The sequence below is a fragment of the Strix uralensis genome, chromosome 3 (assembly GCF_047716275.1).
Source record: "Strix uralensis isolate ZFMK-TIS-50842 chromosome 3, bStrUra1, whole genome shotgun sequence".
NCBI lineage: Eukaryota > Metazoa > Chordata > Aves > Strigiformes > Strigidae > Strix > Strix uralensis.
The window spans coordinates 65,628,913-65,644,661 of record NC_133974.1 but is presented as its reverse complement, the minus strand read 5'-3'; the positions used below and the strand labels follow the sequence as shown (position 1 = coordinate 65,644,661).

The 15,749-nt window shown below is 43.1% G+C and overlaps 1 protein-coding gene across 1 annotated transcript in view; it reads left to right on the top strand.

Moving 5' to 3' along the window:
• Nucleotides 1–221: 221 nt before the first annotated feature.
• MAP3K5 (mitogen-activated protein kinase kinase kinase 5) overlaps nt 222–15,749 on the top strand; it is a 110,016-nt gene continuing 94,488 nt past the window's right edge. Inside the window, exon 1 of the mRNA XM_074862625.1 lies at nt 222–1,011. Coding sequence (XP_074718726.1) covers nt 609–1,011 — 403 coding nt within the window. The 5' untranslated portion in view covers nt 222–608. The remainder of the gene's footprint in view (nt 1,012–15,749) is intronic.

The following is a 15,749-nucleotide window of genomic DNA, read 5'->3' as shown; positions in this document are numbered from 1 at the left end:
CCGGCTCCTCCCAGGGCGCCAGGCTGAAAAGCCCCGTGGGGAGGCGGCGTGGCTCACCTCGCCGAGAGCTCCCGCCCGGGACGCGGGGAGGCCCGGAGCGCTGCGGGGGGCGGGGTGCGTGTGTGTTATTTCTGCCCGGAGGCGGGGCCGGAGGGAGGCGCCCGGTGCCGGGGCCGCCTCAGCCCGCGGCTCCGCAGCTGTCGCTCGGCTACAGCCGGGGCGCCCGAGAGCGATCCCACAAGTGGTTCCTGCCCGCGGCCGAGCAACTTCGTCCGGGAGGAGCGAGGTCCCGGGGGCGGCGGGGGAAGGAGACCGGGCTGCCGGCGGTGGGCGCGCCGGGTAACCCCCGCGGGTGCGGGGGAGAAGGGAGCGGCGCGTCATGGTGCCGGCGGCAGACACCGAAGGAGGCTGCGCTCGTCTGCCCGCCTCCGGCAGCCCTCGCTAGCGCCCGAGGGGGAGCCCCCCGCTTCAGCCCAGCCGCCTCTCCTCCCCTCCCGCAGCTCGGCGGGGCCGCTCCGGGCCGGGCCGGGCGGTATGGCAGCCGCCTGACCCCGGCCAGCGCACCAGAGCCCGGGGCGCGCCGCGGCGGCGGCCGCTCCTCCGCCGGGATGAGCGACAGCAGCGAGGGGATCATCAGCCTGGCGGTGCCCGGGCCTGCCGGCGGCGGCCCCCCCGGCGAGGAGCCGCCGGGCAGGCGGGCGCAAGGGGCCGAGGCGGGCGCCCGCAGCCTCCTGCCCGACTTGGCCGCGCCGCCGCCCGGCACCCTCTGGGCTGAGGACGGCGCTGCCGCCTGCCCGGGCATCGCGGCGCGGGCCAAGGGTGGCGGCCGGCGAACCGCCGTCACCTACGTGATCAACGAGGCGAGCCAGGGGCCGGTGCTGGCGGCAGAGAGCGGCGCCCTGCAGAGCCTGCGGGAGGCCTGCGAGGTGGTGGGGGCCGCGCTGGAGACCCTGCACTTCGGCAAGCTGGACTTCGGCGAGACGGCGGTGCTGGACCGCTTCTACAACGCAGGTGAGAGCGACCTGCCGGGGCGGGAGCCGCTCGGCTCCGCTCGGCTCGGCTCGGGCTCGCCGGCCCCTGCCTGGCCCGGGAGCAGGCGCGGCCCGCCCGCCGCTGCGGGGTCGGCTCCGGCCGCGGAGCCCCGCGGGGGCCGAGCCCCGGTGGGACCCCTGGGGCGGCCGCGGCGCTTACGCGGAGAGACAGAGGCAGAAGCGCGGCAGAGCCTGGTTTTGCCCCCCCCCCCCCGCCCTTCCCCCCCCCGATCTTCCCCCCCCCCCCCCCCCGATGTGTTTTGGAGCAGGAACTCCGCGGCGAGCGCGCTGGGAATCGGCGCTGCGACTTCCAGCCGTGGGTTGACCGCGGCCGGGCTGTTTGTTTTCTCGCCGTCTCCCAACAGAGTGCGGGGACGCGAGTTTTTCCTGACGCGCTGAGCTCTGGCTGAAACGGGCAGGAGCTGCGAGGCCCAGGGAGCTTTGAAAAGCAGCTTGGGCACCCGCCGTGCAGCTCGACAGTTTCTTTGTGCTGACACGGTGTCTGGGATGCGCCGACTGTTCGTGCTGGGAAGTTTGTGCTTCTGGTACTGGTTGCATCAAACATTGATGATGGATGGGCTTGAACAAAGAGCTGCCCGCACCCATCCGGTTACTTGGCGAGGATACCCTGTTCTGCATTCTCTCACCCCAGTTTGCCAGCTTTCCTAGTGATAAAACTGGAACACCTTCACTTGAAGGTGTGGTGACCCGTGGTTGTGTGTTTTGATTTACTTGACTCCATTTTTTAAAATAATAACAAAAAAATTCTCCCTTTTTAAAATTTTATTGACAGATATGTAGCGTGAATGTAGAATAAAAAAAGCCCACTTACTAGATTTGTGAAGACTTCATACAGCTAAAAGTATAGTACTGAATTAGTGTGGTTTTGCCCTAAAAAATCAGAACCAGGAAATTGACCTACAGTTTTAAGCTTATTGTGTAGTATGAGTTTTGTGTGTCTGAAATACATGCAAAAAATAATCATATAAAAGTTTGGCTGATATTGTAGTTTCTCCCTCCCCTGGGGAGGGATGAAGAGAAAGAAAAAAAACCCAAACACCAAAACCAACCAAAAAAAAGAAAACCCCCAAAACCGGTGGTGGTATTGTAGTCAGTTTCCACAAGACTCTCTCCAGCATGGACGTGCATATGTGTGTCATCTCTTTGAAACTCTGCAAGCTTTGCTTCATGGACCGGTGCTTTCATTTGAGTGAGGTGGGTGACTCCGCAGTGTGCAGTGGCAGCTTACTCCTTGTACCTCTCACAGAGCTGTGCCGCCAGAAGTCAGAGGAGCTGTCCTCGCAGGTGGAAATAGGAAGGCCATAGAGCTTCATTCTAGGTCCTATACTCTCCACATACAGATAAGAGAGACTTCAGATTTCAAGCACCCTGACACCTCTTGGTTCCAGGGCAGGTGAAACCTGAGAGTCCTGTTTGGTTCTGTTGTGGAAGCTGTTGTGTAGTGAGGCTCACGGAATTGAATTATCCTTGATGTTTTTACGTTGGTTAGTTTTTAGACTCTGAGCTGTGTAATAGGCAGGGTCTTGGTAGTTCACGGAGGCTTTTCTTGTAATGGGAGACTTGACTTGAAGTGGGCCCCTTTTAATTCTGGCAGTAGGCGTCTGGCATATAGTGCTACATAACTGCACACTTATGTAATATAATTTGCTTATTTCAGCGGCTTTTGAGCAAACCGTGTAAATGTGAAAGCATTACTTTTTCTTTCAGTACTGTTTGGCCGTGGGAATTTAATCAAAGTATTGTAAAACAGGCAAAATACTTTGCCATTCTGCTTTAGTAGCAAAGCCCGTAAACGTCTTAAGAACTGGGAGAGGTCATCACATCCAGCTCCTGGACTGATGAGAGCTGGACGTAGCAGTTTGTCTGCTCCACATATACTCTGTACTGTCTGAGCTGATGAGTCATAAACCAGCTGCGATCCCAAAACTGTTGCACTGCTGACTCTAAGGCTGGATTTAGGTCTAGATGGATCAGTGAGGTTTTCATACTTATTTCGTTATTCCTGTTGCATTTTATTCTCTTGATATATATTTTCAAGAACTAGTTGTTCTCCAGAAACTTTAAACTGGTGAAAAAATGTCTCTCAGGTTAGGAACTGAACAGCATTAAAGAGTAGAAGCTGTGGAAGCTGAAGAATGCAAATGGGGAGCAGGGTAGGGAACAAAACCAAGAACAGTCATGGAGGGTGTAACTATTGCACAGATATTTTTTTTTTTAACTGCTTTGACAGGGTGGTGTGGCGGAGCATTTGTAGGTGACCTAAACTTCCCTATTCCCCTTTTTGTCCTCTCTCTTGCTGTGTGCTTTCAGTGATCAAAGATGGTATTGGTAATATTGATAAAGAATGTCTGCACACTATGTTATTTTAAAAAAATGTATGAAAATAGTACAGTGTGACTAAATGTCAGATAAGAGTTTAGCAGTAAAAGTACTTTCAAATTAAGTAATAGTTAATTGGTTTTATTCAAGGTATTAAGTCTTACTGGACTCATTGTAAAGGCCAGCTACATTACAAGAGTAGGGAATGATGTGATTTCATGAAAGTTTGGAAGATCAAGCTTATAACTGAAAGAAATAATACAATAAACCTCTCAACTTTTGTAATGCTTATAAATCAGCTGTGATTGGGGAGGGAGGTCTACAGTATAACATATCTGTCCATCATCAAGCCTTCCCTTTTTAGTATTTTGCTTCTGCTTTGTATAACATAGTCTGAACTCTTGGTGATCTCTGAAGGTTCACTTTATGCCTTTCACAGCTTCAAAGAGAACTTCAAGGAGTGTTAAATGAAGTCTAATCTCAGATGTAAATACTCATCATCCGCTCTAAATGTAGATTAGCCTACTAATAATCTTCTTCTGCCAGCTTCAGTCAGCTGATGGTCTTTAAATGCTGAGACATAATTAGCAGTGCATATGATTAGTGAGTAGGTCTCAGTATGTGTAACTGAACCATTCAAGCACCAAGTATTAAGAATCTTACTCTAGCATTTCTGCTTGCATGGTTTAAATTCTGCTTGGTTTCAGAAAAAAAAAAAAATTGCTTCTTGAGAAGCAAGTGTCAAATCAGCCCTATAAAACTGTTGGAAAAGTGTCTGACAAAAACATTTATTACATTTTCCTCCACTAAAAGAGATAGTAAGGTGAGGAAAGGAAAGTAGTTCAATTTCTTGTAAAACTTGATGTATCCGGGTTTGATCAGCTGTGTCAAGGGCTTTTTTCCTTCATGAAGAGGATACTTAGAGGTTTTTCTTTTTTCTTTCCTCCAGTTGTATTAAGCTGCTGCAGGTGTATTGCAGGTCTCTTAAATTCATCTTAATTTCTAAACAGTTCAGGAATGTTTAAAGAGTCAGGCAATTAAAGACATGCCAGGGAAACCTTTCTACAGTGTAGTAGGTAGTAATGGTGTTTTAAAAGTTACTATAACCATTGATACTTGTAATTGTATTTTCTCCACATTATAATGACCAGATCTGCATATCTTGTTGATTTATTTTTTTAATTGCTCAGTTCCTTTTGAAAACCGAGCCGTAAATGAGCGTAGAGTACTTAGAGTTTGTTTGAATTAGGTAAGCATTCTTTTTTTTTTTGTTTCCCATCTTTTTTAGGCAATTGAAATTAGGATGATTTACTTTGTTTGCAGACCTTTACACAGTCATTTTGTATTACACAAATGCATCAAGGACTAGCTGAACATAGTGTTTTAGAAAAAGAAAAAAGGTAAAAGTACAGTAAAAGGGAAAAATAGCATGAATCGGTAATCTGGGTCAGCTCTTCAAGGGAGGGACATGCTCTAAATCAAGGTAATCACACAAGCTTTTAGAATTAGGCAGGATTTTGTTGATTAAAGAAATGTCTCATTTGACTTGTAATCTGGCATTTACTTTTTAAATTGTGTTGATTTTAAAGGGCAGGGTAAGTTAGGGGTGAGTGTTCGGTTGACTAACAAGACAAGTAGAGCACAAGTGTCAAAACCAGGATAACAAATAGAGTTTTTCAAGAATGACCTATAGAGTACAGTATTGTAAAGGTGAAAGCTGTGCTCTTTCTTCTTGGAGTTAGTAATCTCATGTTTTAGGGGAGATAAACCTTAAGGAGTTAGAGAGAAACCCCATTGGAAATTTGTCTTACTCTGGAGTACCTTGCACCCTCTTTTTCAGAAACTTGTGTTGACTTACAGTGTATGGGTAGAGGGCTTCTTTGTTTAGTATTTTCAGGTGTGTGTTCCTCCTGCTTGTCTGCCTTGCAAGATTAAGCTACAGAACACTTTCACTTTGTGAAGATGTAAAATTACTTTTTTTTTGAAGAATGGTAATTTGTCAGAAGCACAGTATCAAGCATTCTGACTTTCGTGTACGATCTCAGAGGAACTGATGGAAGATAATAAAGATCACAGAATTGGTGACTGAGGAGGATCTGGGTTTTCTAATCTGTATAGTCACTTGTTTTAGGATAGTTCTCAAGCTAAACAGCTTGACTGATGTGCTTGTCTTACAAATATCTCCTTGTAACTTTAATGTTCTATTATATTGGGGAATTACCTTTTCTTCAATTTCTTATGCTCAGGTTTCATGAATCAGTGGCCCTTATGTTAATATTTTGTGCTAACACTGTTGTGTGAGGCTATTGAGATAATTCCCCAGAACAGCAATGACTGACTTAGAATTCGTCAAATAAGACATAATAAAATAGGTTTAGTCTCTTAACCTTTGTTTCTGGAATTTGGCATTGTTGCATTCAGAATTCACGCAGGCTTGGGCTAGAAATTGTCAGTGTCAGTTTACTGGACTTACAAACATCTTGTGCAATGTGCTTGGGGAGAATCTTGGCATACAAACTGACAAAATCTTCAGAGAGCTGGTGCAGTCACCTGTGTGAAAGTGAACTTTGCTTGGAAGATAGTCTACAACCGAAATTGTTCTACAGACTTTACAGAACATTTGTGGGTTGTGTATTTATAAACATTTACAGGCACACAGAAATGCAGCAAAGTAGTACCAGGGCTCAACTGTATTCTTGCAGTTTATTCCTATTTTTCTTGAAATCATCTAAATTCTATGATGCTAAATTGTGTTTTGAAGTGATTTATGCCATTATATAGTTTCCTGGAAGTTCTGTGGTTGTGACACACTAATGCAAACTCTTCTCTTAAACCCAAAAGAGCTGTTGTTCTTTTCAGAACTGATGTTCTTGATTGTAGCAGCTGATGTAAATGTTGTCTGTGGTAAAACGCAGCATGATTCCTACCGTGTTGGCTGTTTGTAGAAGCAAAAAAACACTATCAGAGAGAAACTGCAAGCTTTATTCTACTCTACATTGTCTCTCAGAATGATTAGGTGTTTTTCACCACCTTTTTCTCTGTACTTCCTGATTATTTTTTTTTTCATTTCACTAACAGACACATCAGACACTTGAAATACTGTACTTGCTTTCTGTGATTATGCAGCACTTGCATCCATCACTTATTTTATTTTTTTGACACCTTCATTCCCCCAGGTGCTGCTGAAACACCGCTACTGTTTCAGTAGCATCATGACTGGAGAACCCCTGCTCCAAATGATAGCTTTCATTAATACAGCAGAAGAAATTATCCTGTGCATTATTCTTGTCCAATTTCGGAGCCAAGGGCAACTACTAAAAAAAAAGTTTAGTTCCACTGTCAGTGGAACTCATGTTGAAAGAACTTTGCATTTCAGCAGCGCTATGTTGCAAGTGATGAGTTGGAGTAAGAAATGCCAAGTAATTTAATAATGCAGATGGTGTGCAGAATAGCGTTGATGATTACAGACACACTCTCAAGATACCTCACATCCCTGGCATGTCTATTGTGAATACAGAATCTTTGTGTCTGAACGCGTAGTGTATATTGTAACATTTAAATTGGGTGGGTTATAAAGCTCCTTTTGACTCTGGGTGTTGATTCTGGATTCTATTAGAAGGCAGCATTAGAAAACTAAAACAAATGCATGGCACATCTCCAGCATAAACCAGTATTTCATTCAGAAGCACCTGAATGTGACCTGCATCTACAACAAAAATGAGGAGGGAGGAGTCTGGGAAAAAAAAACCTAATCCTGATACAAAGTTTCTTTTGTGTGTTCATAGTTAGTGCTAATGGAGAACTTCTGAAGAAGAACTTTATGAAGAAATTGTGAATATGTTATTTCAAATCCCATAAATACTTCCATTGCTGGACCAGCTGTAAACTTTATAACCAGATTCCAAGAGTGGTACTGTATGCATAACTTCCATCAGGCTGTCAGTAGGTGACTAGAAGACTAGTATCGATTTCTGTATGAAGTAGGAGGAGCACAGCAGATAAACCCACTCCATACATGCCCTCCGTGTATGTGGGCTGTGAGACCTGGGTTATCTTTCACACTTCTTAGTCACTGGCCTGTCATAGCAGTTTGTGGCTCTGCTGTGCAGCAAGAGCTTCGTTGGGCCTCTCCCCCAGCTGAGAGGCTTGTATAGCATGGATGCCCTGGACACGTGATACTAAGTGTGAATTTCCAGCCATTTCTATAATGTAAATAATATTAAGGATATGCTCTTGCAGTGCTTATTTACTAAATCTCCCACTGATATCAGTGAGACACCTGGATAGACAGTCCACATCCAGGCTTTTGTTGGATTATTAGAAGTTACAGGCCTTTGAAATGTTCCCTTCTCTGTTAAGTGCATCAGGGTGTTAAAGCTAGTTTTCAAATACTATACTTGAAGTGGCAGGAGAAACACAGGTTATAAAAATTATTAGGGTCTCTTAAAATACAGTAAGGATGTGAGACATCCATATGATCAGACATCTTGAAAGTGTATTCTCCAGTGGAGAAATGAATGGAGCTAGATATATGCTTTTTGACAGTAATGCAGAAGAAAGCCTGTGACTGATTTTTCTGCAGTTTGCATTTCTATAGCTCTGAACAGGATGTGTCATACAGAAATGACTCCTGAATTTACCGCAGCCATGATAAGAATTTGACTTCTCTTTTTAGTCGCTTTCTAAAGTAAAGAAGCAAAATACAAAAAGCTGTAAATGTAGCACTAGACAACAGAATGGAACAAATTGTGTTAAAGCCTAAAGTGGAAAATAGAAAAGGCCTTAATACTATCATTTAGCACCATTATCCTCAGTAATTTTTCCAATCTGTTATGGTCTTAAATAAAATTAAGATAAGCAAGTGAAAGTTTCAGTTTTATAACACTGCATTTTCTTTTGTTTCAGTAGAGAAAAGCTGAGTTTTAAGTGTATTCTGTAGTGCTAGTCATATAAAACTTGTTCCTGTTTTTCCCCAGCCCTTTGGAACAGTCAGTATTTAGAACTGCTGTATTTGCACACATAGGTTACTGCAAGTTGTATTTGTAAATTATACCCAAAGAAACAAAAAAACCTCAGTGGCTCAACAGATAGGGATTTTACACGTTTGTGGTTAGTAAAATGGCAGTTATTGCTGGGATTCCCATCTTTCTCCATAGGCTCCCTGCTTCAGATGGTCCACAGTAGTCTCCTGCCACTGATTTTTGTATGGCTTCTCCTGGGGGTTTATATTCAGCAATACAGACACACTCAGAAGTACAGCACTTGTTAGAATGAGATCGACATACGAAGCAGCCAGTGAAGTTGTCTTGTACAGCAGAAGGTGTGTGTGACAGATGACAGCAGAATCTGTTTTGACAATTGGGGAATTTTCTGGTAATCACTGATGGGTGGATTTCTGTAAGAAGTTTGTAATTGTTTGTATTCCAAGAGAAAATGAACCTCAGGCTGAGCTTGACACACAAGCACAGGCTGCTTCTTTTTAGTGTGTATTACTTTTTTCCTCTGAGACCAAATTTATTCCTTGACTAGAGCAGATATAATATTTCTTTCAGTTATGAAGAGCTGCTGATCAACTGCTAACAATGGCATGCCAGAGTTAAATCCCCTTCTAAATCATGTCTGCCTTTATTCATAACCTTTGGGATATGTTCAGTTGCAGCATGAGGCTTAAAGATTTCCCACAGACTGAGTCATTTGAAGTCAGTGGTAATCTGCACTCTTTCAAATCCCACAAGAAATGTATGTTTTGATTTAGGAACTAGATACCCTTGTAAAAATTTGGCTTTGCATTTCTCCCTTACTGTAATAAAGTAAATGAGTTGCTCTGGGACTTGCTTGTTGATGGCATCAGTGGCTGTCTCTTGCAGAGTACACTCTGGGTGAGTAAGCAGCTGGTGCTTTCGGTGGTGAAGACAGCTTTTCAGTGATGTCCTCACACAAGAGTTATCTGCAGCTCTTGCAGAGTTTTATCTGATCTTCTTCCCCTTTACACAATACCTGTGTGATATAGGTATAATGCTGCTTTCAGTACAATCTTTCTGGCTTACTAGGGACTATAGACTGAAACCTGCAGTCTCTGAAGTGTGAAGATGCAGGTGAAATAATGATCACAAGTTGGAAGTCCACCAGCACCTTCCCATGGTAGATTTGCGTGCCTCCAACAGAAGTGTGTTCTGCAGTGTGCAAGAGTGCCCAAGTCAGTCCTCTGACCATAGCACAGGAAGCCCTGGGTGTGAACGAGGAAGGCTCAGTGACATGCCAAGAGGAAAGGAGCACTTGTACTGCTGTGGGAGTTCACTTATGGTTCTGGAGTGGGGCCCCTCATGCTTGGGATAAATTTATCCAGTTATGTTGACATGGTAGCAAAGTGCTTCATTTAACTCCACTGTAGAGGCACCACCCGTAAGATTAAAAGCTCCTACTCCTTACAGTTACACACACTTCTAAAAGCATGACAGTACTGCTTTTTCTCTCTGGAAAAACATCTCTGAGGGGAAACATGCTAGATGTATCCCATAACTTTGTGTCTTATTGGTTTATTACTGCTTTTCAGTGCAGTATCTAAGATAAAGTTTCCTAGCTTTCCTCCAGGAACCTTATGGGTAATTCATATGAAAAGGATTGAATTTAATCTGAATGTATGTGTGCTGTCCACTGGTTCTGCTTCCATGTCCTGGCAATAACGTGGCATGCTGGCAAAAGCCAGGTTTTTTGGTTGTGTGCTGCATCCTGTCTTCACTTGCTCCTTGCAGCTCGTGCCATCAGTGGAAGTGACATGTGGCATCTGTGGAGAAGGGCAGAAGCTGTTTGCCTCCTGAATGTAATCTTGTCTTCCAGATCACAGTTGGAAATGAGAAGTTTTTGCCAGGCGGTTGGTGTGAAGAACTGGGAATCCTTCCAAGCCCACTTGGGAGCGGAATTTGGTCAGTTCTGAACACTGTCACCATTCCTGGGTCAAGTGCAATTGCAAAAGGCTTAGTGACACTGTCCCACTCACTTTCACTAGAAAAGAAGTGGTTGTTACCTGTGTAAATAAACTGAAGTCCTGTTTATTTATGTTCTCTGTTTCCTTGAGGTCAGTTTCAATTTTTGTTTTCTGCAGAGCTGAACTCCACTGGTACTTCACATAATAATAAATATACTTCATATGATACTTTGAGTCCTTTAACATGTAGCTTCTTATGAGGGCTTTCAGTGATCTTGCAAATCCTGTAAACTGCTGTGCAGAAACTATTTTCCTTCCTTATGTTGACAAAACTCATTTCAGGAGGTAAACTTGCCTGATTAATTTGTTCAGTATTTGTATATTTACATATCAAGACTGTTAAGCCAGGGCAACTCTACCTTCCACAACTTTTTAGTGAGTGTATGTTAATTAGGAGAGGAGCAGAACTTCTTAAAGATTTGTGTGATTTTTTACTTTGAGACTGTGTAACTCAAAACCTTGGTGGTTCTAGTTTCATATTATTTCTGCTGGAGTTTTTTATTCCTCGTATGTCTTTCAGGGTTGTCACTGAATTTGGGAGTTTTCCTGATTTATTAACAAGGAGTAACAACTCTGGGTATAGTGACTGTCGCACATACGAAGCATAGGAGAGCTTGCTGGGCAAATCAGGAAAAAAGTGGCACTTCTAAAATATCCTGTACAGTTATACCATTGCTGTACAAACCAGGATTATTTTTTTTTAAGGGTGCTGGGGGGGGGGGAGAGCACGTTCCCTAGTGCTGCAGCCCTAAATGAAGAACTGAAGAAAAGGCATTACACTTGTGAGAGCAGGCTGATGTGGCCCATGCTTTGAGGAAGTGCTGGGATCTTGAAGCACTGCCTGCTTCTGACCTGTTCTTGAAGGATTATGTCCTTTCCTACCTCTAGATCAGAGTGAGCAGAGGACTTGGTTTTTTTCTTCTTCTACTTGCTCTCACAGACCAAAGGTGACACATGGGTACCCTGACTGGCTACAGCCATAGGTGGCCATCTGTGGTGGTGAAGTCTGAACTTCACATGGCATTGCTGAGTTCAGGCCTGTAGCTGGAGAGAAGGTACTCCCTCAACCTCTCAGCATGAGGGAGGAAGCCCTCTGGCCTGGGATAGAGCTGGGGATAGGTGGTGTACACTGGGTTCTGGACAAGCCTTCTCCTAGGCTGGACCCTCTATGGGCAGCACTGTCCAGGGTTAAGACTGCACAATGCAGCCCAGCCCAGCTGTGCTAGCAGCTTTTTGCTGGACCAGTCTCGGGGTGTATGGAAGAACTCTCTGTTTGCAGCTGACTTTTCAAGTGTCTCATGGACTGAATTATCTGCCACTCAAAGAGCTTGTATTGAAGCTTTACTGGGATGCATTTATTTCTTTGAGGCTTAATAACAACAGAAGTTTGTGGAAGTCATTAAGTGTGAAGTGGTTTTAACTTGATTTAAATACCTCAACACACTTGAGTGTATTTCTCAGTTTTGTGGAAAATGGAGAAAGCGTTAAAAGAATGCGTTCTAAAAGTGTTCCACAAAAGAAGCAAGAAAATAAGTATTCTTGCCAGTAATTCTGTTACCAGAATCCATGATCTCCCTTTTCCAGCTGATGCAAGAAGGCCAAAATGCAATGAAAGCACTAGGAAAATAGACTAATCTAAAGCAAGAGCTTCTGTAACAAACCCTGCCAGATGGGTGTGAAACTGGAAAACTTCCAGTCCCTTTTGTTGCTTAACTGCTTGCATTTTGGTCTGTTTTCTGCAGTGTCCCAGAAGTGTCTCTGAATGATCAGTGTGTTGACAACCTGATATTTAGTCTCTATTTCTTCTCTGTTCAAGTACTTTAATAGTAGCTCCAGTAGAAAAATTTCTTGGTAGGCAGACTTCCCAAGTCTTAGTGGATTTCAGTTTATGCTGTGGCTGGTTGCAGGCTGGCAGGTGCCTGTCTTCAGGATTTAATTCGTTCATAAGAAATTATTTATTTTTTATCCATTATGAATTGAAGCTATTGATTTAGAGCTACTGCCATAGTAATTTCTAGCAGAACTTTTGCAGTAGAACTGTCTCAGACTTTCAATGCTAAAAGGCCTAGCTGACGTGGCACATTTTCAAATAACCTTTAATGCTGATAAATAAATACGAGTAAGGTGACAGTTACTGCAATATACATATCAGTATCAGAAAAGAGAATTGTCTTACTGCTAAGAGTATACTGCTGCCTCTCTCTAGCTGTAGTGCTAAGTAGGGTAAGAAGATCATAAAATCCATTTTTGTATGCACTTACTCTGAATAAATAGGACTGTTGGAAGAGTTGAGTATATTGTATCCCTTTGAGGTGCAGTCCTGTGGCAGCTGAAGCAGATGAAAAACTGAACTAATACACTTCTCCCTGGTGCTGCTTTCAGTGTTCAGAGAGTTACGTGATGAGGTAGGTCAGGGAGCTGCCCTGAGTGATAACTCACCCCTTTATTTCTTTCTGGTTAGCTTTCTGCTGAGTAAGTTCTCTGAGCTGAGCAGGCGTTCCACAGGACAGACCAAAAGCAGGACTGCATCAACCTGAGTTGAGATTGCCTAAGGGTGTGGTTTTGTGTTATTCTTGATCCTGTCTCATTGTGGGTTGCCTCATATCCCTTCCTCTTCTGGTAAGGGTGGCTAAGGAGTGTATTTCATCTTATCTGTGCCAGCTGTTTGTGCTCTCAGCCTGTTGTATTTCAGAAACTTTCTGTTTATGGGAAGGCTTGAAAACATTGTTTGGGTTTTGCTCTAGATTGGAACAAAAACTTCAAGATATCTCATCAGCTGAAAGTTCAAAGATTCTGCCACTCAAGTTGAAATTTGTGATCGCATCTCTGCTAGCAAGAGAGAGCATTCATGAATACCTGAATTCAGTTGCCTGTGCTGTTAAGTTATCGCTTCTGGTATGCTTTTGGCCTGGGCCAACTACTACAGTCTCAGTAGCATTCCCAGTGGCCAGTCTGAAAGTAGCAACCTGCGGCTAGGAGAACTTAAGGTGGATGTAAGTCATTCCAGGCCACTTGGTCCTTATGCAGAAGTGGAGCCATCAGTCAGCACTGTTTTATTGGTTTCCTAGTTTAGGTGTAACAAGTGTGCTTCTTTGAAGAGGTTTGAAGCTTTTGTTGACAGCTGAGGATGTAGTGAGTTGTAGTGCCATATCTATTCAGGGAGGTAGGTTAAGGATATTGCATCTGTGAATGCACAATTCCAACAGCTGTCTTAGCCTCCAAATCCACAGTACTTCTCCAGGCCCTTAGACTGAATGAAGGGCAGTGGGTAGCTATTGCAAGTCTTAGGCCTCAATAGTCGTCAAGCATATAATCTGCTAATATGTGCTGTCTGTTGAAAAGGAATCTTTCTAAAGAACACCTTCTAGAACTAGATTGCAATTACAGAGTCTGTGCATCTTTCCCAGCGTGGGTCATCACTTCCTTTGTATCTGCATGTAACATGCAAAAAGTCATGACTGAATATGATGTAAAAATTTTATTTTCCATTTTAGTACATTTGGACTTTCAGTCCAACTATAAGGCATAACTGAGAGAGCACATCTCAGTTCCTGTTTTGATAAAAGATATAATATTTTTCAGTGATTAATTTCAGCATAATATAACTGCTCTGTATTACTGCAGTTATACTGAAAAGTCTTCAGTGTGAAAAATGAAGAAGGTTGACTGCAAAAGAAACAAATGAGGTTTCAGGAGCTTAATTTGTATTCATACTGTTGTAAATGATTTGTTCAATGCTGGCAAAACTGGTTCCTAGGTTTCATGGTTTAATGTGCTGGCCTTCATATCCAGGTATTTTTGGACAAATCTCAGTGTTCCTCAAAGTGAAGGAGTGGTTGCTCTGCTCAGAATGAATGTAGGTGGTGGCTGTTGTCACTTTTTTTTTTTGTCTCAGATGTTTCTTAATCCTAAATGATTCTCTTTCTCCTTTAGAAGTTGAAGAGGCTGAAGCATGAGAATTAAAGTGTTAATACTGTACAAATACAAACTGAGATGCATTTCTTACCAGCTGTGTCAGTTATTTAATTTGTGTAAAGCTGAATATCTATTTCACTGGCAATTATTCAAAGACTTGCATCTGTGTAGCTTTCCTATTCACATCAGTAATTGTTGCAGGAAAAAAAGAATTCTATTTTTATCATAAATGACTGTTATCTTACCATTTCATCGCTTAAGCTTGAATGGAGCTTGAAGCCTATGTTGAATCTTGCAGTTCAATCTTGCATACTGAGTTATTTTAGTTAATTGATACCAGGCCGCTTGGAATACTAATTGAATTCCAGAAATTACTTGGAATGAGAACATTTTTACTTGTACATGGAATACAGAACGAATAGAAGTATAAGATAAAATAAACCGTGTTAATATGCAAAGGGTCATTCCTACCATTTTGGCTCTACTAACCTATGCCAGTCATTAAACCTTCTCTTAAACGACTGATTTAGCCAGTTGGAATTGGTGAATTCATAAGCTGCTTCTAGTATAATTTTCTTTGTTCAGTTGTGGACTAGCTAGTGTGAGTTTTTGCTGTCTGCTGTGATTCAAGAAATCTGGGTGATGGATTAGTTTGTAGTCTGTTTTTTCAAGTGAGATGTTTGACTGTGTACCTATTCTTTTTGTCCTTGTTCTTAAAAATATGATGCTATGCAAGACACTTGAAATGTGTAACGTCATTTGTAGCTATGGTGCTAGTTCTGTGTCAAAAACTGCTACTGGAACAATAATTTTTTTTTTCTAAACATGTCCATATATAAATACTTCAGAATCAAATTCAACACTTAAAGTGCTCCAATTGTTCTATCTTGAAGTCGCTTCTACCAGCTATGATGCTGGCCATTCTCGTTTGTGCACCTACTCGTGGATTTCATCTGTAGATCCTAAAGCACTTTATAGAGAGACCAAATAGCCAGCTCATCATTTTAAGGATAGTGAAACCAGAAGGATAGAGAGTAAAGTGACTTGCCTGAGGTCTGGCAGTAGACTAGCTAGAGCTGGGAAGAGAACTGGGTTGAGAACTGGGTTTTCTGAGTTTGTGAGCTGCAGGTTAGATCAGATGTGCTGCTGCTGTGATCATTGGTGATTAAGATACGACTCGTTTCTGTTAAGAGCATCTATGGTCCTTAACATCAAATCAGAAGAAAAGTTTTAACTCTTACACAGTGGTTGGATGTTAGAGTCTGCTGCAGTAATTCTAAATCAGTGCTGCAGCAAAATAGAAGCAGCTTTTGCTACTGGAATCATGCAAAGATGGTTTGCCTTTGGAAGTAAAGTTTGAGCGTTTGTGTGTTCATATAGAGAGTGACAAGCAACATTAAGTCAAGGCTGTTCTTTTTTCTGTAAAACTGAATTGAATGAGAATGAAATCATAGCTGTCGCAGGCCACCTGGAGTTAC